General features: G+C 45.7%; 1 protein-coding gene across 4 annotated transcripts in view; it reads left to right on the top strand.

Annotated features, from left to right (window-relative positions):
- Positions 1 to 1,845: 1,845 nt before the first annotated feature.
- The window catches only part of ENPP2 (ectonucleotide pyrophosphatase/phosphodiesterase 2), a 96,857-nt gene continuing 75,116 nt past the window's right edge, over positions 1,846 to 23,586 (top strand). For all 4 annotated transcript variants that reach the window (XM_040432007.1, XM_040432006.1, XM_040432005.1 and 1 more), the window contains exons 1-2: positions 1,846 to 1,977; positions 2,160 to 2,265. In XM_040432007.1, coding sequence (XP_040287941.1) covers positions 1,948 to 1,977; positions 2,160 to 2,265 — 136 coding nt within the window. In that variant the 5' untranslated portion in view covers positions 1,846 to 1,947. The remainder of the gene's footprint in view (positions 1,978 to 2,159; positions 2,266 to 23,586) is intronic.

The raw sequence follows: 23,586 nt of genomic DNA, 5'->3' as shown, positions 1-23,586 counted from the left end.
ATTTTCTATTATGGTTGCGGCCATGTGCGGTCCGCAAATTGTGTAACGCACAAGGCTGGTATCCGTGTTTTGCGGATCCGCAAAGAACTCTGGCCGTCTGAATAGGCCCTTAGGCTGGGTTCAAACGTGGCGAAAAATCTAGCGGAAAAATCTGCTGAGGTTTTTGGCGCTTTTTCCTGCAGCAAAAACGCATAAAAAAAGTGCAACAAAACCACCTTTATTACATGCTGTTTTTGCCACGGAAAAGCCAGCAGATTTCGCACGCCCCATTGCAAAGGGTGAAATCGGATGTATAAATTGACACGCTATGGATTTAAAATCCACAATGGCGCACCTTTTCCGCTGCGTTTTTTTTTTTGTGTGGATGAGAATTCAGAAATAGTGTTGAGCGAACTTGCGTTTTAAGTTCGGCGTCTAAAGTTCGGGTTCGGGTTATGGAAGAATCCCGTTACATGGATTCTAAATTCCGTTATGGTCCGTGGCAGCGGAATCCATAACGCGATTCTTCGATAACCCGAACTTTAGACGCCGAACTTAAAACACAAGTTCGCTCGACACTATTCAGAAATTCTCATCCGCTTTGCTGGCAGCTAAGGGCTCTTTCACACTTGCGTTGTCCGGATCCGGCATGTACTCCACTTGCCGGAATTACACTCCGGATCCGGAAAAACGCAAGTGTACTGAAAGCATTTGAAGACGGAACCGTCTTCCAAATGCGTTCAGTGTTACTATGGCACCCAGGACGCTATTAAAGTCCTGGTTGCCATAGTAGGAGCGGGGAGCGGGGGAGCAGTATACTTACAGTCCGTGCGGCTCCCGGGGCGCTCCAGAATGACGTCAGAGCGCCCCATGCGCATGGATGACGTGATCCATGCGCTTGGGGCGCCCTGACGTCACTCTGGAGCGCCCGGGGAGCCGCACGGACGGTAAGTACACTGCTCCCACGCTCCCCGCTACACTTACCATGGCTGTCAGGACTTTAGCGTCCCGGCAGCCATGGTAACCACTCTGAAAAAGCTAAATGTCGGCTCCGGCAATGCGCCGAAACGACGTTTAGCTTAAGGCCGGATCCGGATCAATGCCTTCCAATGGGCATTAATTCCGGATCCGGCCTTGCGGCAAGTGTTCCGGATTTTTGGCCGGAGCAAAAAGCGCAGCATGCTGCGGTATTTTCTCCGGCCAACAAACGTTCCGTACCGGAACTGAAGACATCCTGATGCATCCTGAACGGATTTCTCTCCATTCAGAATGCATTAGGATAATCCTGATCAGGATTCTTCCGGCATAGAGCCCCGACGACGGAACTCTATGCCGGAAGACAATAACGCTGGTGTGAAAGAGCCCTAAGCAGCCCCGCGTGTCCCCCGGCCGCCGTTTGCTCCTATAGTCCTGTACCCAACCTGAGGAAGGCAGAGGGCACGCGCCCCTCCAGCTCCTCTTGCCCAGGTGCCCATAGAACATCACCTTGCACGGTAACACAACTCCTGACTCCCTCTGCCCAATCTTATACACATATTCGCTGCCCTCTTCGCCCTCTTCGCCCTCCAGAACGCTCGCCAACCTCCCCGGCAGATGTATTTTTAGGATTTTTTTTTTTTTTTTTTCTTACATTAAGCAGATGTTTCGAGCTGACCGGGGAAAATCCTCTCCCGTCCCCCTTGACTCTACAAAGTACATTGACGGTCTGTGCTGGAGCACTTTGAAAGTAAACTGCTATTGACTAAGTGTGAGAGAAGTGTGTGTTTGGAGAGCAGGGGGGGATGTGGTGCTACAAGCAGCCTCCTACACTCAGGCCTGTGATTTGTGAGCGAAACATGATGAAACCAGACCCTGGACAAATGAGATGAGGCCGTCATCTCCACCAGGTGGGATCACTTGTGACTAATAGACTCGCACACCGACCCTTGCAGACAGAGCCATTGAAGCATTTAGCTAGTGCCTCGCACTATGGCTCTCAGTGCTCTACAGTTATATCAGGTAGGGAAGACTTTGCTGCATCCCTCTCTATAAATGCAGCACAAGCTGGATTTGTCGTTTAACCCTTGCCTTGCTATAAACCTCGGCTCTGCTACATTTGCGCTGGATTGATCCTCGACAGAGCCCAATTGCCCTACTGACAGATATTTATGCGCTGTCTTTTCCTCTCTTGATACCCGCAGGTCCTATCCTTCGTCACCTTTATCTTTGGAGTGCAAATTTGTTTTGGATTTACGGCAAATCGCTTAAAACGATCGGAGTCTGAATGGGACGAAGGTGTCGCCTCAGGTAATTACTGTCATTTTATACCATAGCGATTCTACGATGACGCAAGCGAGATGTGGGAAACCATGCATTTTACATGTCGAGTTTGCAATTTTTATGTCGCTTTCCCTCCCCTTAAATCTGGAGCCGCGCGCTTGACTCGGCTTGCATGCACTTCTACGTTGCGATATCGCAGTGTGTCTGCTCTATGACGTTACTGATGAATTAGCTTCAAATACGCAGCTGATGTCTTACGATGTGAAGTCATGGGGGAGCCTACCAATTTTAAGCATGCGTGTAAATCTGAATGACGAAAGAATATCGAAAATGACCATGCAGTGTGATGAGGGTGTATGTAAATCTGAATGACCCCCGTCCGTCCGTTCCATTGAGATGCGTTTTAATGATGATTGTCTTCTACATCGTCATATACATTGACTTAAAGTGCAAAGGCTTCATGTCTGACAGCAGTGAACTCTTATATCCTGCATCCCTCTTATCTCACACTCAGGGCTCATGCACATGAGGTCCCCAAAAAACGGATCCGGGAAAAAATACGGATGACATTCATGTGCATTCCGTATTTTACGGAACGGAACAGTACGATCCTTGTCCGTAATGTGGACAATAATAGGACATGTTCTATTTTTTTTTTGCGGAACGGACATACGGAAACGGATGCACACGGAGTAACTTCTGTTTTTTTGCGGACCCATTGAAGTGAATAGTCCGCAAAAAAAATGGGACGGACACGGAAAGAAAATACATTGGCGTGCATGAGCCCTCACAAGGATATGGGGAGTTGTTTGGAGGGTCCTTATACCGTGAAGCTTCTGTAGTTGTCCCTGTGCTGTCTGTAACATGGAGGAAAAAAGTAGTCACCAGTGATTGTTTTTTTTTTTTTTTAAAGTTTTTTGCAAGCTAAGAAGAAAAAATATGTTAGGGACACATCTGTATTTTTGGACAATGGTCTTGTTCTGTAGGTAATGATATAGCAGCTTTTCAGGACCCCGCAGAACAGCAAATCACAGCACATCCTTTCATTTTTCAAGAGCAGAATACAAAATGATGGCGTGCTGTGGTTGCTATGGGCAAAAAAGGAGCGTTTTTATTCTTCGGCTCTCCAGCTGTTGTGAGACTACAGCTCCCAGCATGCTCCATTCTCTTCTATGGGCTTTTTGAGAACAGCTGGGAGTTGTAGTCTGGGGTGCCGAAGGTTGCAGACCCCTGTTCTAGACGTTTCGTAAATCTCCCTTTTTATGCTTTTCGAGTGAGCGAGGTTAGACTTTATACTGGCCATAGACGGGCAGATAACTGGCGAGAAAGGTACGGATGGTCGCCTGCGTTACGTTCTGTATGTACCATAAGGGAAGCGTGGTACAAATGTACTGCACCAAGACCTTGTCGGAAAACTTGGCAAATAGTGTTGAATCTAGTTTCAGACCTGAATAATCCGCTGCACTCAGATCGCCTGCTTTGGTTTTTTAGCTCGACAAGGGATATGGCTTAGACCTCCTGCACACAAACGTTTTTTCCCCGTTTACGTTCATTTTTTTTGCGTTCCGTATACGGTTCGTTTACAGAACCATTCATTTCAATGGATCTGCAGAAAAACGGAAGGTACTCCATATACCTTACGTTTCCGTATTTCCGTTTTTCCGTTCCGTTCAAAGATAGAACTTGTCCTATTATTGTCCGCATAACGGACAAGGATAGTACTGTTCTATCAGGGGCCAGCTGTTCCGTTCCGCAAAAAACGGAATGCACACGGACGTCATCCTTATTTTTTCGGATCCGTTTTTTGCTGAAAAAGCCATACGGTCGTGTGCAAGAGGCCTTAAGATGTGACAATGTACAACCAGATTGCACCAAAATGTTAGCGAAAAGCAAGCCAGCCAGTAGGTGGTGTAAATTTAAAGGGGTATTCCAGATGTTACAAGTTATCCTCTATCCACAGGATAGGAGATAACTATAGATCGGTGGGGGTCCTACCATTGGGACCCCTTCTGATCACTGAGAGTAGGGACACCGTACCCCTCAAAGACACCTGAAATATGCAGAACGGCAGGTTGGACATGCTAACCTCTGTGGGGTCTGCGGAAATAGCTGAGTGCTGTACTCCGAAACTCCCATAGAGATGAGCGGAGCCTCAGTTCACATGACCTGCCGCTACATTCATTTTGGGGGATCCGAGTGGTACGGTGTCCCCAGTCTTGTGATAGGACCCCCACCGATCTAATTCTAATCCCCTTTCCTGTGGATAGGGGGTACCTTGTAAAACCCCTTTAAGTGTCTAGCTGTGCAGTAAATTCTTCATACAGCGTGAGGGGCTATGATAAATTTGGGGCATTTCTAGACTTTTTGGTCTGTTTATGTCATCTTCCTTTTAGACATAATATTCCAGAGTTTTAGCAGTAGTGATAAGCGGAGTATGTATCGTGACCCAGGAGCCAATCACATGATCCATTGTGGACCAATAGGCTGAGCGAGCTACTGATAATGACCAATCTTTGAGACCTCTCATTGGTTAGAATACACCCTTGAAATGGTCATGTCAGTGTGAACTGAGCCTCACACATGCCTTGCGGTAGCATTCATCATAGTAGTCCTGACACTGGAAGTCAGAAACCTTGTCTTACATTAACTCGTGACTTGAGGCATAGCATGCCGGGAATGTGCATCAGACCTATATTTACAATTGCCTTAGGCACCGCGTTTGACTAAACCCTAAATTAGTAAAAGTACCTTTTATTGTGCATGTTACCTAAACCAAGATTCCCTCCCTCCGCCAGAGATGGGAAAACTAGGCAAAAAAAAACTGAAAACCTAAATTAAATTATATTATATTCATATGTTAAAGAACAGATCGTTCTACACTGTGATAACCTTAACTACTGTGCGGAGTAAAACCAACTCAACACTGCTACATCTGTCCTGAAGTGTATATCTTGTTCTCTTTTTACTCAGACCTTTTAAGGCCCCTTTCACACGGGCGAGTATTGCGCGCGGATGCGATGCGTGAGGTGAACGCATTGCACCCGCACTTAATCCAGACCCATTCACTTCAATGGGGCTGTGCACACGAGCGGTGATTTTCACGCATCACTTGTGCGTTGCATTAAAAAAGGCAGTATGTCCTATATTCTGCGGTTTTCACACAACGCAGGTCCCATAGAAATTAATGGGGCTGCGTGAAAATCGCATCCGCAAGCAAGTGCGGATGCGGTGCGATTTTTCACGCATGGTTGCTAGGAGATGATGTATGTAAGTAAATACATTTATAAAAGTCAATTTACTGTATTATTTTCCCTTATAACATGGATATAAGGGAAAATAATAGCATTCTTAATACAGAATGCTTACTAAAATGTGTCTTGAGGGGTTAAAAAATAAAGAAAAATGAACTCCCCTCATCCTCTTGTTTGCGCAGCCGGCATCTTCTTCTTTCTTCTTCTTTCAGGACCTGCAAAAGGACCTTTTGATGACGTAATCGCACTCACGATGTGGTGAGCACGGTGATGTCAGCGCAGGTCCTGCTGAATGAAAATAGAAATCATGGTGAGTGCGATTATGTCATCAAAGGTCCTTTTGCAGGTCCTGAAAGAAGAAGATGATGCCGGCTGCGCGAACAAGAGGATGAGGTGAGTTAATTTTTCTTTATTTTTTAACACATTTTACTTTTCATTCTGTATTCAGAATGCTATTATTTTCCCTTATAACAATGTTATAAGGGAAAATAATAAAATCTACACAACACCGATCCCAAGCCCGAACTTCAGTGAAGAAGTTGAGATCTGGGTACCACAGTCAGTTTTTTATCACGCGCGTGCAAAACACATTGCACCCACACGATAAAAACTGAACATCGGAACGCAATCGCAGTCAAAACTGACTGCAATTGCGTACCTACTTGCACGATTTTCCCTGATCGCAGACGCAACGCATCCGGACCTAATCCGGACACACTCGTCTGCAAGGGGCCTTAGGCCCTTTTCACACGGGCGAGTATTCCGCGCGGATGCGATGCGGTAGGTGAACGCATTGCACCCGCACTGAATACCGACCCATTCATTTCTATGGGGCTGTTCACATGAGCGGTGATTTTCACGCATCACTTGTGCGTTGTGTTAAAATCGCAGCATGCTCTATATTCTGCGTTTTTCACGCAACGCAGGCCCCATAGAAGTGAATGGGGTTGCGAGAAAATCGCAAGCAAGTGCGGATGCGGTGCGATTTTCACGCACTGTTGCTAGGAGACGATCGGGATGGAGACCCGATCATTATTATTTTCCCTTATAACATGGTTAAGGACCTGTGGTGACGTCACTCGGTCATCACATGATCCATCACATGATCTTTTACCATGGTGATGGATCATGTGATGACCGGAGTGACGTCACCACAGGTCCTTGACCGGTAATGAATGCTCACCACAGGTCCTGTTCAGTAAAGGAGACAGAAGGAGATGCCGGGCCGCGATCAAGTGGATTAAGGTGAGTTAAATTATTTTTTTAAAATTTTTTAACCCCTCCAGCGCTATTGTACTATGCATTCTGTATTCAGAATGCTATTATTTTCCCTTATTACCATGTTATAAGGGAAAATAATACAATCTACAGAACACCGATCCCAAGTTCGGGTTTGGGTACCAAACATGCACGATTTTTCTCACGCGAGTGCAAAACGCATTACAATGTTTTGCACTCGCGCGGAAAAATCGCGGGTGTTCCCGTAACGCACCCGCACATTTTCCCGCAACGCCCGTGTGAAAGAGGCCTAAGGGTTCTGCTGCATATCGAGATTCAATATAATGATTGTCCATGGTGTCACACGACATGCTGACAGGTTGAATGAATATATAGCATGCTCCATCCCCAGCCTGTTGGGCCTCTTTCACACGAGCGTGACGGATTAGGTCCGGATGCGTTCAGTGAAACTCGCACCATTTTGCAAGAAAGCTCCGTCAGTTTTGTCTGCGATTGCGTTCAGTTTTTTCCGTGCGGGTGCAATGCGTTTTGATGCGTTTTTCACGCGCGTGATAAAAAAACTGAAAGTTTCCAAACAACATCTCCTAGCAACCATCAGTGAAAAATGCATTGTATCCGCACTTGCTTCCGGATGCAATGCGGTTTTCACTGAAGCCCCATTCACTTCTATGGGGGCCAGGGCTGCGTGAAAAACACAGAATTTAGAACATGCTGCGATTTTCATGCAAAGCGGAACTGATGCGTGAAAAAAAAAAAACGCTCCTCTACACAGACCCATTGAAATGAATGGGTCAGGATTCACTGCGGGTGCTATGCGTTCACGGCACGCATTGCACCCGCGTGGAAAACTCGCTGGTGTGAAAGGCGCCTAAGGCTGTGTTCAGGTCTTGTCCCAACCCCCCTGTGTGAACACAGCCTATTAATACAAGGATGTAATAGTATGTGTAAAGAGGTCTGCATGTATTCGGGGGTAACAGGTTGAATATATAGCATGCTCCGTCCCCAGCCTGTCACAGACCCCATACCTATGGGTGTACTAGGGCTTATTCACACATCCGTGAACCACAGGTCCATTGATTGTAATGTGTACTCACGTATCCTTGTGGAAGGAAGCATACACTTCTTTGATCCGTGTTGCGGAGCGAACCTGCTCAACCAAGTCCATGGGTCCTTGAAAACCGCTGACAGAACATGCATGGCATCCATGTCCAGTCTGTTTGTCACGGACCGTTGCCAGAAGATTCTCTGGAAGGCATAACAACGGACACAGAAGAGGGGTGACACGCGGACCACGGTTTGGGCATTATTAGGGTATGTTCACAAAGCTGATTTTCTATGTGGCTTTTGGCTCATATTCTTTGCTGTGGCCTGTGTTCAATCTGCTTAAAATCCGCCTTTTTCATTGATGTCAGTGGGAAATCCACATCATGATTTATGCAGCACAGATTTTTTTGTGCGGCTTCCATGCAGAAACGGCGGCAGGTGCCAACATGTTCACTAGCCACATGGAAGCTGCGTAATCCGTGTGCGGATCTGCATCGCGTACAGCTGCACATCAGCCGTGTGCACATACCCTCACGATATCATTGGGCCTAAAAGTTGGAATTGCTGGCCCAGGTTATGTTCACACTGTGCCGAAAAAAAGACGTGGATTCCCATTCAAAATTCCATGGCGTTTTTTTATAATTTTTTTATACCTTTTTTAATCCTGCCCATTTTAGTGGGAAGTTTTTGGATTTGGATTTGGCGCAGAAACTGCACTGAGAATGAACATGTCGATTCTTTTTTTTTTTTTTTTCGTGCTGCGGATTTTAAAAACCTGATTCGAAAAAAAAATAACATGCCTTGTAAATTACCATGTGGTTTTCCCATTGAAATCAATAGAAGGTACACGGCATCCATTTTCGGTGCGGTTTTTAGGCACCAAAATGTACGTGTGAACATACCCTTAGTGACAGAAAAAGAGAATTCTGGTTCTACTTTATGCCAGCTTAAAGGGTCTCCCCGCTTAATATAAAATGCAAGTTATTTACGTGATGTACATGCTTTACACTACATGTGTTTTCTCTTCCTCACTTTCCCCGGTTCTCCATGGTTTGGAGGGAAATCGGGTGTATCTTAATAGGCACCAATGTGCGCCAAAATTTTTTGTGCATATTTAGATTATCCGTTTTAGGCCTCATGCACACGACCGTATTTTCCATCTTTGCGCTATTCACGTCTTTGTGGACTGTACGCAGACCCATTTATTACTATGAAAAACAACAGACCGCACATAGATGTCATCCATGTGCTGTCCACATCCATATGTCCATTCCACAAATGATAGAACTTGTCCTATTCTGATCTGCATTGTGGATGACACTTTTGGCTTTTCTATTGATGGGAGAGAGAGAAAAATGCGTATTGCACACGGAAAGTGTCCGCGGTGCGCGTACTGAAGTATGTATACACTCATGTGCTCAAGGCCTTATACTGTCCAACTACTAGACCAGATTGATTTGCCCAAAATTTTAGCAAATTTCTGAGGTTAAGGGTACTTTCACACTAGCGTTTTTCTTTTCCGGCACTGAGTTCCGTCCTAGGGGCTCAATACCGGAAAAGAACTGATCAGTTTTATCCCCATGCATTCTGAATGGAGAGCAATCCGTTCCGGATGCATCAGGATGTCTTCAGTTCAGTCTTTTTGACTGATCAGGCAAAAGAGAAAACCGCAGCATGCTACGGTTTTATCTCCGGCCAAAAAAACTGAACACTTGCCTTAATGCCGGATCCTGCAATTTTTTTCCATAGGAATGTATTAGTGCATTCAAAATACCGGCATGCCAGTATGCGCAATCCGAAAAAAATAAATGCCGGATGACACCGGAAAGACGGATCCGGCATTTCAATGCATTTTGTAAGACGGTCAGGATGTTCTATTTTAGCAATGGCTTCCTGTCTAGGTGACCACCTTTTCCCGACATGTATCTACATGAAGAGCAGTGGTCACAGGAGGTCCTCTCCATGCTATACAGGCTTGCATTCATGTCCTTTCCATGCCGGAGGCTTGAACGGATTGTACGTCAAGGAGTTTGGGGCTGGCTACAGAAACTAGATTGTTTGTTTTTTTTATTTATTTTTTTTAAGTCAATTTTCAGTACTGTCCTGTCAGTTTTAACCAAATTCAGTAACCGTTCCATGTCTGAGAACCGCCGGCCAGAGGTGAACACTGATCCGGCAAGTTGGCGTTCTCGGGCTGTGTTCACATCTGTGGGTCGTGACTTCCATTTAAACAAAAAGAAACCTCAGCTGCCTGCCGTATCCGTCATCATACGATAGATCAGGGATCAGCACCCTTCGGGCACGCCAGCTGCTGTGAAACTACAACTCCCAGCATGGACCCTTAACTTGACTGTTCTTGTAACTCCCACAGAAGTGAAGGTAGGATTCTGGGAGTTGCGGTTTCAGAACAGCTGGAGCGCCGGAGGTTGCGATAAATGCTACTGGTGGCCTACGTCCCTCCATGACTTAGGCTGGGTTCAGACCTGAGCGTTTTACAGCGCGTTCCTACGCGCTGTAAAACGCTCAACAGGCAAGAACCAATGTTTCCCTATGGGAAGGGTTCTCACCTGAGCGTTTTACAGCGCGTACGATCGCGCTGTAAAACGCCTGACGCTCAAAAAAGTTCTTGAGCTTCTTTGGGGCGTCTTGTCGCGCGTTCCCATACATAGACTTAGCGGGAACGCGCGACAATAGGCGTTCGCTTGTTCCGGAGCCGCGTATGTCAGACGCCCGTAGAATCGCCCATACAGAGCGCGACATCTCGAACGCTCAGGTCTGAACCCAGCCTTATGGTGCAGCTACACGGCGATCTCGGATGCGTGCCAATTGTCACGCACGAAGATCGCAGTGTGGCAGCGCTGCCATAGAAATGAATTGGGTTGCAGCATGACTCGCAATTTGGCCGTGACCCCACAATTGCAAAAACTCTGAACAGGTTGAATAGGCCTAAGGCTTATTGCACACGACCGTATGGCTTTTTCAGTGTTTTGCGGTCCGTTTTTTACAGATCCGTTGTTCCGTTTTTTGTTTCCGTTTTTGTTCCATTTTTCCGTTCCGTTTTTCCGTATGGCATATACAGTATACAGTAATTACATAGATAAAATTGGGCTGGGCATAACATTTTCAATAGATGGTTCAGCAAAAAACGGAACGGAAACGGAAGACATACGGATGCATTTCCGTATGTGTTCCGTTTTTTTGCGGACCCATTGACTTGAATGGAGCCACGGAACGTGATTTGCGGGCAATAATAGGACATGTTCTATGTTAAAACGGAACGGAAAAACGGAAATACGGAAACGGAATGCATACGGAGTACATTCCGTTTTTTTGCGGAACCATTGAAATGAATGGTTCCGTATACGGACCGTATACGGAACGCAAAAAAACGGCCAGTAAACGGGGAAAAAAAACGGCCGTGTGAAGGAGGCCTAATGCTGTGAGTTCATGTCGGCAGTGTTCAGCCCGGGAAATGCAGCTCTCACACGGGGTGTGTTTCTCGGACTGAAACAGGCTGTACCCATGAATTACCTGTCGTAATGGCGTTCATGCACTTGTCTGTGACTAGGACAGAACTTTTTCTCGTTTTCCACTCTACCATTAGTAAGGTATAATGTTCTCCAGGTGGAGTGGTATTTTGGAGATATGAAACGATAGATTCAGGATGGGACATTCATGTCCACTGTTCCACTACTTTACTGGTGAGGGGTCAGGTCATCTGCTCTTCCACAATCACGGCACCAAATAAACTTGGTGGGAAAAATGATGATATCTCTAAAGCTACGATGAGTTAGGGGCCATTCACTGTATTTATGTGTCCGCAAAATTGCGGATCAGATATGCACCCCTATTCACTTCAATGGGGCCACAAAAGATGTGGACAGCACAGCCTGGCCCTACTTCTGTTCCGCATCGTACTTCCGCTCCCTGCAAAAAAGAGAGCATGTCCTATTCTTTTACACAATTGTGGACAAGTATAGGCATTTCTATCACAGAGCTGGCCGTGTGCGTTCTGCAAAATACAGAACGCACACGGTCGGTATCCGTGTTTTGCGGACCGGAAAAAAACCCATCCGGTTGTCTGAACGCTGATCATACACCTTCAGCAATTGTCAGACAAGTGCTTGCCAGTCGGCAGCTTTTCCTCTCGACTTCTCCATACACATCACCTAATGGTTCTTTTCCCTGTCTGGGGAGAGTCGGCACACCCTAAGGGCTCATGCACACGACCGTGTGCTGGCCGTTCCGTGCATTGGGGACCGCAATTTGCGGTCCCCAATGCACCGCAACATCCGTGCGGCTGCCGCAAACAGATCCGGACCCATTCAACTTGAATGAGTCCGTGAACTGTCCGCACCACAAAAAAAGTAGTGCATGCACTACTTTTTTGCGGTCGGAGGCAGGGACAGAAAACCCACGGAAGCACTACATCTCCCGGATTACGAACCCATAGAAGTGAATGGTGCCCGTGTATTGCAGACCCGCTGTATGTGGGCCGCATTACGGTCACTGCCAGGCAACGGTCGTGTGCATGAGCCCTAATACACCTAAAATAGCCGCCTGGTCCCGCTAACTTTTGCTCCTATGTGTATGAAGATCTTTACTCTGGTGACTTGAGCATACTATATGTGGTCTGTCGTGTTTCTAGAAGTGTTCAACTCTGGTTCCTCAGGTCCATTCAAAAAGTTAACCTGTGAATAAACCAAATAGATGCATGTCAATTTTTTGCATTATAGGCTGTCCTGAAATTGGGGCAAACACGGGCCCTTTCCTCTAGAAGGACCATTAGTTTATTTCAGGACCTTGTGGGCCCTAGCCTGTAAGAGGTTCTTCTGATCCTTTCGTGGTCCAATTCCATCATGTCCATAAATAAAATAGTTGGACTGATTAGAAAAAAAAATTGCCAAAAATCTGACAACCTGACAACGGGTTGTGAGTGGCATTGCAATTCAGTCTCATTCATTTTTAATGTTTTCCTGATTGCAGACAACCTGTTTAAAGGGATATTCCAGCTTGAAGCATCTGGTGTATAGGTGATCAGTGCTAGATTGGTGGAGGTCTGACTGCTGGGAGCCCTTCAGCCATAAGAGCGCTCCTACGAGGAGTTTTAAGGAAGCTGTGGTCTAGCATGCATCCTACTGCTACAACCAATGTGCATAGCACTGGCAATTGGCGGGGGGTCCAGCGGGTGATAAATTCTGCATATTGTAATACCCCTTTTAAAGGGGTTATTCCGTAATTAATGTAAAAAATGAAAATCCAATGTCCTATAGTGCATGAGATAGAAACAGCCCAGTACCTCACATGGGCCTAGAGATCTCCCCATTCATTGCTTCTGCAATATCGTCGGATGCACGGCAAGGGGTCCCTTAAAGTACATGTTTGTCGTGACGCCAGTTGCAGTGAAGCAACAAGAGCACAGGGCCCCTTTTAGTGATGTAGTAGATGGTACCCAGGTATAGAAATGCCAGAGTGGTGTAGGGCAGCCTAAATGTCCCTTTTAAGTGTACTTGTGCACGTGTCACGGTGCTCCTACCTGGATACGCTGGACCCCAGGCGCTGCCCTCCGAAAGCAGAAAAACAGGGTGGTGAACAATTGAGGGAATTGAAGAAATGACTTGAGTCCAGACCTTATATATAGTTGAACAGTAGCTTTACTTGAATAAACGTTCATCAGAAACAGTCTTCAAACTTTGCCTTGGTTCCAGCAGGCTTTGGAATTAACTGTGGCAGGCAAACTCCTCTCTGCTACGTCTGTTGCTCTCTGCCTCTGCTGTGCTAACAGGATAGCTGTATAACTTAGCTTTAGCTGAAGGCTGCCACTTCTTTCTGTAGTCTGACTCTGAATATGGCTATACCAGGGAATCTCTCTCTCCTGGCTCCTGAGGCTTCAAGCTTCTGCCTCCAAATCCAGCTGAGCTGAAGGTGCTCCAGCTGGCCTGGGCAAGGGACGTGCACCTGCAGCACACATAACCCCTAGCAGGGGGTAAGCTGAACCTTCCCCTAGCAGGGGGTAAGCTAGACTGACTCTCACTAACTAGTCTCCTCCCTTCCTGCAGAAAGTGGGAGAAAACGCCCACCACACCACAGAGGGGGGTGTTAGAATGGAAGGAAAGCTCCATTCTATGTTCCTGTAACTCTGCCATTTATGCTGCCATCTGCTGGTGAACCAGGCATATTACACGTAAACAGTTACAGAATAGAGAATGCACATAGTGAAGAACCTGCAATAAATATGTATGATGACATGGGGTTAACCAATAAAGACAGTAGCCGAGTGCAGAAGTGGTAATGCACCTCTGGGGCGTTACACTTCAATTGCTCTGCCAGATTTATTTCAAGCTGGCAGCTCAGGGGGTGTTTCCTTTCTGCTGCAGCTGGTGGCATTTGAAGGATGGAACTGAGCATGTGCTCCCATCTCGGTGAGCCGGACAGAGAAAGTAGAAAGGGAACAAACAGCAGGTGGAGCTATAGAGATATATATTTTATTGAATAGCTCAGTGGGTATACAAAATTGTTAATTACATGAAATTACAAAAGTATTCAGATGCAGATGCTGGTTTGAAAAATTTTGAATATATATTTTTTTTTTTAAGTGTCAGGTTTTTGTAGAACCCATGAGTATTGGGGGGGGGGGGGGGGTGAGTATGGGCTTAGGACAATTGTGGCACTAGTGCTGTAAGGAAGCCGATGAGGTCATGGGTTCAAAACCAACCAGTACAGGATCTCCAAAAATGGCAGATAACAGGGTACAATAACTACATTGCATGAGGTATGGGACAGACTTTGGTTTGGTTCTCCTTCAATTCCCAGACTTCACTCTGCAATATTCAAGTGTCTATTGTACCCTAATGCTGTAAGGATAAATAAAAAAAAAGGGGAACGCAGTGATCCTTGTGAAAGCCTAAACTGTTGACATCAGCAAGATCCCAAATTTTCATGCCAGGATTTTGTTTAACTTTCCTTACTCTATGTGCCTGGAGTTCTGCACCGCTCCAAAGTTCTCTCTGCTGTTCTGGTGAAGCTCTAAATGGCCTGTATTAAGCATAGGCAACACATATTATACTGGGGGGAGGGGCTCCGCATGGCACTATTTTGGTACTAATATTTCAGTATTCTTTAGCATCTTCACTAGGGATGAGCGAATCGACTTCGGATGAAACATCCGAAGTCGATTCGCATAAAACTTAGTTTCAATACTGTACGGACCGAGCTCTCTGTACAGTATTAGAATGTATTGGCTCAGATGAGCCGAAGTTATTACTTCGCAAAGTTTTGCAAGACTTTGCATAATAACTTCAGAAATTGGGAAATGTATTTGCGCGGTCCGTACAGTATTGAAACAAAGTTTTTCTTATGCAATTTGACTTTGGATGTTTCATCCGAAGTCGATTCGCTCATCCCTAATCTTCACCTTAGTACCACCTGCACATGTTGCAGAATACGCGTGGGTTTTTTTCCGGGTGGATTCCTGTGCAGAAAAATCACAGCTCCCCAGTCTAATTCCCTTGTTTTGTTACAGGAATTTGCAAAAAATAACATTTTTAAAGTTTATCTCCATTTTGCTTTAATTCTTGTGGAACACCTAAAAGTTTGAATGGGTGATTTCTATTATGTAAGCCCCTCAAAGTGACTTCATAACTGACTTAGTACAGTTTTGTAAATTTTCTTGAAAATTTGAAAAATTGCTTCTAAAATTCTACATCCTAAAAAATATAAAATAACATTTACAAAATGATGTGAACAGAGCGTAGACATATGATGAATATTAATAATTACTTTGTGAGGTATCGCAATCTGTCTAAGGCCTCATGCACACGACCGTTGTTTGGGTCTGCATCCGAGCCGCCGTTTTGGCGGCTCAGATGCGGACCCATTCACTTCTGTCCGCATCAATGGCTCCGTTCCGCGGCCCCGCTAAAAAAATATAACATGTCCTATTCTTGTCTGCGCTTTGCGGACAAGAATAGGCATTTATATTGCCGGCGCCAGTTCCGTTCCGCATGGTCGTGTGCATGGGGCCTAAAAAACATAGAAATTCAAGTTTAGAGGTAATAGACAGTGGATATGGACCCACTGTGCCAACCAACAAGTTTGGCTTTTGGCTAGACCTAAGGGTGTTGTCCTGGCAGTCCCCTGATTTTTCACTCTTTAACTCCTATAAAGGGATCTGGCCTTCACTGCAGGTTAGCCACCAGGACGCTACCTCTTGGAATAGTCCCGGTGTGGTTGGCTGCTGACACACTGGGGTCAGAGAGACAGGCAGAGATCGGAGCAGGCAGGTCCGGTTGAATACATGAAGAAAGTTCAGGGCTGGCAGCAAAGGGTCAGTATGGTATTCAGGCAGAGGTCAGGTCAGACAGCAGAGGTTCAGAATCAGTAAACCAGCAGAGGTTGGTACACAGGCAGAAGAATGGAACAGCAGACCTTATGCGGGGGACTAGCGAGCTAGATATACCTATTGCTCAGGCACCTCTCCTTTGGGTAAGGGCACCTTAAAAATCCACAGGTGCAGAGGATTGTGTTTAAGTTTAATGGTCCTTGAAGAGCCGGGGAGCGTGTGCGTCCTATGGGAACGAGGAGGAAGCCTGGCAGCTGGGCTGCGACCTTCAACGCTAGATACAGGATTATAGGACTTTCTGAATTATTTGACACCATATTAAAAAAAATTCCCAATGAATAGTGTTTGTGGCATATTTTTTCATGTACATGTTTCATTTCTAAAAATGTATCTCTCACATGTCCTATAAAATCTTCCTCTGCTGCCTGAAACTTGAAAGTAAAGGTGCGTTTCCACCATCTAAGTGTGTGCAGAAAATGTGCAGAATTTTACAGTAGTAGAAAAGTGATGCAGAAAAGTTTGAGCAGAAATTGACCTGCAGTGAGGATTGTAAAGTCATGTCTGTTTTTAGTAACTACTTGCATTCCCCATGAAATGACATTTCTGGAGCGTCTCTTCTTATGACTCTAGCGATCCTACAAGAAGTTTACGAGTGAATTGCTAGCAGTTTGCAATTGAAGTCCAACTGGGGGTGGGGGTCCCTGCGCAGTCTGAAATCAGCAGCGCTGACTGCGCAGGGATACACCCCCACCAGGCAACGCGTAGCTGGACCACTATCGCAAACGGTTATTCCTACTAGACATGTATGAATGAATTGGCAGCAGAGTAATGGCACAACATAAAGATGTATGAGATTATGCAAGTAATTACTAAACCGGACAAGGTGGGGGAGATGACAGCTCCTCTTTATAGGGTCACTACCTTTTAAAAAAAATGTTATGTCCAAGAGATATAAAAAAAAATATTAGATTTCTGGGGGTCTGGGCGCTGAGACCCCCACGATCCCTAGAAGGATGGGAGACGAGTGCACCATTAGGGCTCTTTCTCTTCTCTCTACACAAGACAGATTCCATAAAAGTCTATGGACCTCAGCATCAAGGAGGGAGAGAACGCGGTATGTGCGCCCTTCTCTCCCCTTGTTTTAGGGATCGTGGGGGTCTAAGCACTCAGACCCTCAACCAATCTAAATTTTTGATATGTCTCTATGACACATGAAATGTTTTTTTAAAATTTTATGCTGTGGATTTCCATCCTGGATCTCTGTGAGAAATCTGCATGTAAGTCATGTGAATTGTGACGCAGAATGTTCCCCTGCGGTTTTCGTGTGAGGTTGTACCCCGACAAGGGGATGTGAGGGGAGCGCTATTTAATAATTTCTCTAATAATATTTGTAGGTGGCCCCACGAAAGGTTCTGGAGAAGGAAAAGAACCATTTTCCCGGTATTGTGTTCTGTTTCCAACCCCAAGGTTGTTATTGTAGGTCATTACTCTGGTTTCTGCCATGTTATCACAACTGCTGCTCCCAGGGGCTTCAAAACGAGCAGGCCTGAAAGGCGGGGGGGGGGGGGGGGGGGGGGGGGCGTAAAGCAGTCTGAAACCTGTTTTTGTGGAGAGCGACGTTAATGGTGGCGCTGGTTGTTTGCTCAGAATGTTTCATGTCCTTTATAAATTAGATAATTGTCAGGAGCAGACATGGGGCTTGTTCAGTAGTTGGAGGTTAAGCAAATGTTCCGTACCTCGCAGGTTTTGAGGTTTCCTATTCCAGTCATAAACATTACTGACAATGACGGCCCCGGTAGGACGGAGGAGGGTCTGTGCCAGAAAACCAGCGATAAGCTGAGGAGAGCTGCTTCTTTTTTCAGAGGAACTTTTTTCTTTTTTTTGCAAAAATATTGCACTTTAGAAATGTGTTCTCTGTGCTATGGTGTGATTTGTGGTACACCGTCAATCTAATGTAAAAGCATGATGTGAACATAGCCTTACATCTGCACGTCCCAGAGTGCACTGCAAATGGGCCGCAGGGGCGCACATGAGAGTGGGTGTCCGGATGGGTGCAGTAGTCGTACTCAGTTTCCTGAAGGGCATACCGGCTCTTCCCTCTGGTTCTGGGGTTCTCCTGCCTGATGGCGGTCGAGGCGCCCTTGATGTTGCTGGTTTACGGTGTGGGGCAGGGTCCTGGTTGCTTTGCAGACGGGTAAAGGGGTATTGCCATCACAGACAATGGGGGCATATCGCTAGGATATACCCCCATGGTCTGATAGGTGTAGGTCCCACCTCTGGGACCCGCACCTATGCCGAGAATGGAGCGGGGAGAGAGCGGTGGCTGGAGCACACTGGGTTTTCCAAGGTCTGGCCACCGCCAAGCGCTCTCCCCATATAAGTGAATGGGAGCGCACCACGCTTGCGCGGCCACCACTCCCATTCATTTCTGTGGGGCCGACGGAAGTAGTCGAGCCAGTGCTCGGCTATTTTCAGCGGCCCCATAGATATGAATGGTGGGTGGCTGCGCATGCACAGTGCTCCCTCCACCACCTTTCCCTGCTCTGTTCTCGGTGTACGTGCGGGTCCGAGAGATGGGACCCGCACCTATCAGACAATGGGGGCATATCCTAGCGATATGCCCCCATTGTCTGTGATGGGAATACCCCTTTAAAGCAGCCCTCCTGTCAGGAACTAAACAATGAAATGCAAGTCAATACCTAAAGGGGATGATTACTATTTATTTTCAGCAGATCTTGCTGCTTAGCTGCTTTTAGCTCCCCTCCAACTTCACACTGACAGATTATTGCCTTCATACAAATGCTCATTAGTGATAATCTACCTGAACAGCAGGCAGCCTAAAGGGGTTGTCTCACTTCAGCAAATGGCATTCATCGTGTAGACAAAGTTAATACCAGACACTTACTAATGTACTGTGATCGTCCATATTGGCTCCTTTGCTGGCTTGATTCATTCTTCCATCACATTATACACTGCTCCTTTCCAGGGGTTACGGCCATCGCTGCAGCGTAGATATGAGGTGGCCAGGACGGGAACTGCTGCCCATGCGTGCCTGTGTGTGCTCCCACGGTCCTGGCCATCAGAGAGGCCAGCACTTTTTCCTAAAGTGTGCAAGCATGGCCACTGCTGCTGGATTGGAGGGTGGTCGCAACCCCTGGATGAGGAGCAAGCACCCCAAACAGCTGGCCTGGCTATATTTCCTTGTCAAATCCCAAGACTTGTTGGAAAGGGAGATATTTGACTTATAGGAACCCGCTTGCAATTGGCAATGTCCCTCCTGCAAACCCATTATTTGTATCTATAAAGAGAAGCACGACCACCGCCCATCACTCCAGTCATTATCGCCAATATGGCCCTGGGAAGCAGAACCTGGACAGTAGATTATAATATAACCATTTATCCTAGAGTGCCACACTAGTGAGGACCCTCCTACCACATCGGCTTAATTTCAGTGACCCATCCCACCAAATCTTCTATGATGAGGGTGTGGAACCACTGTGCAAACCAACTGGTTTGACTTTGGAATAGACATAAGAGTGTTATCCTGGTCAGGAAACGGGCAGAGGTCAGTACACAGCAGACAATAGAACAAGACACCTTAGCAGGAACTTGGTGAACTAAATATCAAAACGGCAGGGGCTACCCCCGCCGATCAGCTGTTTGAAGAGAAAACAGAACTCATACGAATGCTGCCTCCTCTTCTCTCTTTACCTACTTGCCGCAGCAATTGTATTGTAATTACAAATATGACGTCCCATTCACGGCATAGTTGTAATTATACCTGCTCATTGCTGTGGCGAGCAGGTAAACGGAGAAGTGAAGGCAGCGCTCATACACGGAAGGTGGGTCTAGCCCAGTGAGTAAGTCCAGAAGTGCACCAATGGCTCGCAGCCCCCAGTGCTGTAACAGACTAATCTCCCAAATACTAAATACATAGAAGCAGATGGTATGGATGCTCCTCGATATGTTGATGTTAAAACCCATCAGGGGATATGGACATCACAGAGGGCAGTGTCCTGTTCATGACAGTACTTTATTATCCAGAACGAAGATCCACTGCAAGCAATGGTTCCAAAATGCAGGACTTGAAGCTCCTGGGCCCCAATTGAATATCTTTTAGTAGGCAAAACTCAACATAGGGGTCACGGGCATCGCTATCCAGATGTGAGTGCAACTTCTACACGCCCTACAGTTACCTGGTGGCTCAGGCTCTGGAGGACTCTGTGCAACCATGTATGATATGGTTGCTTATTCATTTGAATGGTCACCATGTACCAATGGCTGGAGGGGCAACACCATATTGTTCTCTCTGGATGCCATCTTGTAATGTGACAAACATACAGAAAAGCGCAGAAGCACCCTGTGATTGCGAAAACTGTTGCATCATCATTCTTATAATGTCATTCTATTCCATTACTGCCACTGTAAATTCTGCAGACTTCAGAGCTGAAATCTTTATTGACTCAGCGTCTCCCTCTGGTGTGTCAATCAGGGAAGTGCCCCTTACCTCACACACAGTACTATACTATACAGTACCATATACTACACATATATACTAGATGTGATGTGGGAAAAGCTATCCCTCAGCATTATAGGAGCTCAGCTATTTCAGTACTTACCCCATGAGTCTCATGCTTCTGGTCTTCCCCAGCCACAAGACTATGGCCAGGAGGAGTTGACTGGAGAAGCAGTGTCTATGGCACTGGCGAAGATAGCCGAATACCAGAATACCCACCTAAGGATATGTCTGATGGAAGGATTGTTGAAGAATTGTAAATGCAGCTCTAGAGCATAGTCCACTCAGGATCAGTACCAGATATGTAATGTATTTACAAACCTGCTCGACTGCTAATGCAGATTATAATTACATAGAAATGGTGGAGGTGTCCTCCCGGGAAAGAATCACATTTCTGCATTTAGTGATCATCTGGAAATTTGGTTTCTTTTGATATCTCAAAAATTGTAAAAAGAAAAAAAACGTAGCTTTTGTGTATGACCTCTGTGGTATCTCACTATATCTCCCACGCATTTTAGTCTTTTGAAATCCAGCAACGTAAATGACGGTTTGAGAACTGTGTGTAGGGGCCATGAAAGGTCATTTATGCAAGCTGGAGAGTGTTTACTGGGTGGGCAATGCAGCTTCTGTTCAACCGAGCAAAATCATATCAGCAATCCTCCCACATTCCAGTTCTGTATACTGAATCTGCGGGTTTCTTTGTCAATTTAACTAGTCTTCAGTTTATCTAAATGAGAGGTGGGAAGGAGGGCTTGAAGGTCAGGGTGCACCAACAAGCTTGTCTTAGGGAATGTGGAGGCCAGGGCAGAAAACTGACCCATGTAAAGGACTAGAGTATGTACCTTACACCTCAAGACATAAGTTACTGTTATCTTGGGGTATCAGATGCTGGAAATGCTAATCCTTTTATGTAAGCGGCGTGTACCATCCTTCCAAATGGAGGATCATTGAGTTCTTTGAAAATGTAGAAAGATGTGCGCATTTAAAGGGATTCTTCGGGACTTAAATTGCTGGCCTATCCTCAGGGCAGGTCGTCAATATCTGATTGGTGGGGGTCTGACTTGGAGCACCACCACCGATCGATCACCTGTTGAAGTGCTGTGGTCTCTTTATTTTTTACCTAGAACCAGCCATTGTATAGTGACTGCGTTTGGTATTGCAGTTCAGTCCCATTTCACTTGAAGGCCCAAGCGTCTGATGTACTACGATGCTCAACCAAGTGTCATGGCCCATTCGAACAGCTAATCAACAGGGGTGCTGGGAGACAGACCCCCACCAATCAGATATTGATTACCTATCCTCATCTCATAGTAGGGAGATGTGCTGGTGACAAATGATCATTCTTGCGTCTCTTCATAAAAGATGGGCTCAATGACGAGCAAGCGTTTTCCTATTAAGCGGGCGCGTTTACATGGGGTGATGGTTGAGAACGAATGTTCGCATGACCAGCGTATAAAGGTGTTTACCATGAGTTGAATGTTCTCTTAAATTCTATTGGGTCCAAGTTATCAAAGAAAGAGTCGGCCAAAACAGCATTTATATAAAATACCGTAATTTGCTCACGCATTTCATCCCCTGCCGCTTCCAGCTCTGCTACTCTGTTCTTTCCAGCTGGGCTTTTTTTGCTTGGTTGCAGCGATGATGGGTTTATACAGTCATTGGCTGCAGCGGTATCCAGGCTATATGGGCACAAAGTCATATTCTTGGCTGCAGCAGTGGGGAGAATCAGAGCGACTGTGCTGGAATTGCCGGGGATAAAAACGATGAGTGTGTGTGACTTCTTTTTTTCTTTATAATAACTTTGGCAACCCCTGAAGTAAAACGCTGATGTTAGTAATTCTCACCCCACCCCCTGTTACTCTGATGGCCAGCCAATTTTGGTAATTTTAATTAGAAAAATAGAAGTTATTGAGGTAGTTTCCAACCCACAAAGAATATGCTGACGATTAGGATGATGATAGTGGTTTAATTTAGGCGGAGAGGCTTTTCTTTACTGCACACACATGTAGAGAACTGATCTTTTTTCTGGATCCACATCACAGGCCGCTCTGGTAGAAAATTAACACAAATTAACAGGTCTAGTGTTGATTGAAGGCATGCTACCTGTGGTGCCATATCCATATAAAAGCTGTTGGGATAGAACTAGATCTAGATGTTTCATCTCTGAGCTCTACACTACATGACCTCTGAAAACTTCTCAACTTCATGTCAGATTGAACTAATGCCACTATGGAACCCTCTGATGAACCCCACTGTAAGTGAGTGGCATCCTTCGGGTGTTTTGTGGTGATCATTATGTGATGGATCTGCCACTACCTTGTCGCTTGTGTTACAAACCAGTCACAACACTTATCCGACATCCATGTTTATGGACCTCTATGCTCTAGGTTTGCTTCTGTGCTTATTTACTACTTTATGTAGAATTTATTGAAACCTTAAACATGTTTTTTTTTTTTTTTACCTATATATTTTTATTTTTAATCTATGAGATGCAGTTTGTTGTATCCTGTAATCATGGTAAAGATCAGCCAGTCCTCCTATTGCTAATTGGAAACATACTGATCAGTCTGAGATAACCTGGCTACCAAAACGAGACTTCTATTGCCCCAGACTTCCTTCTAAATCCAGGCCCAACTTTTCCACTCTTGGCTGAGGTCATTCCCTTTGGTAGGGGATTCTTTGGGAGATGGAGGATAAGGCATGAATCAAGTGATTAAATTCCTTCAGGAGCTTAGAGATGAGCAAGTAAAGGCAGCAATTTCAGAAATGTTCTAGAAACTACAAATTGACTGTCCCTCAGCATCCATAGTCAAGTAGAAGAGCCGGTTACAGGATTACAGTGTGGAGGTTAAACAGATTTATATTTTTGTCCCACAATCAAACCCCGTAGAAATAATTGTTTTGTCACTGTAACTTTCCATTGATGTATGAAGAAGACTCGTTAGATATACCATACC

The sequence above is a fragment of the Bufo bufo genome, chromosome 5, assembly GCF_905171765.1.
Source record: "Bufo bufo chromosome 5, aBufBuf1.1, whole genome shotgun sequence".
NCBI classification, from domain to species: domain Eukaryota; kingdom Metazoa; phylum Chordata; class Amphibia; order Anura; family Bufonidae; genus Bufo; species Bufo bufo.
The sequence above is the reverse complement of the archived record's forward strand: the minus strand, read 5'-3'. Positions and strand labels throughout refer to the sequence as shown.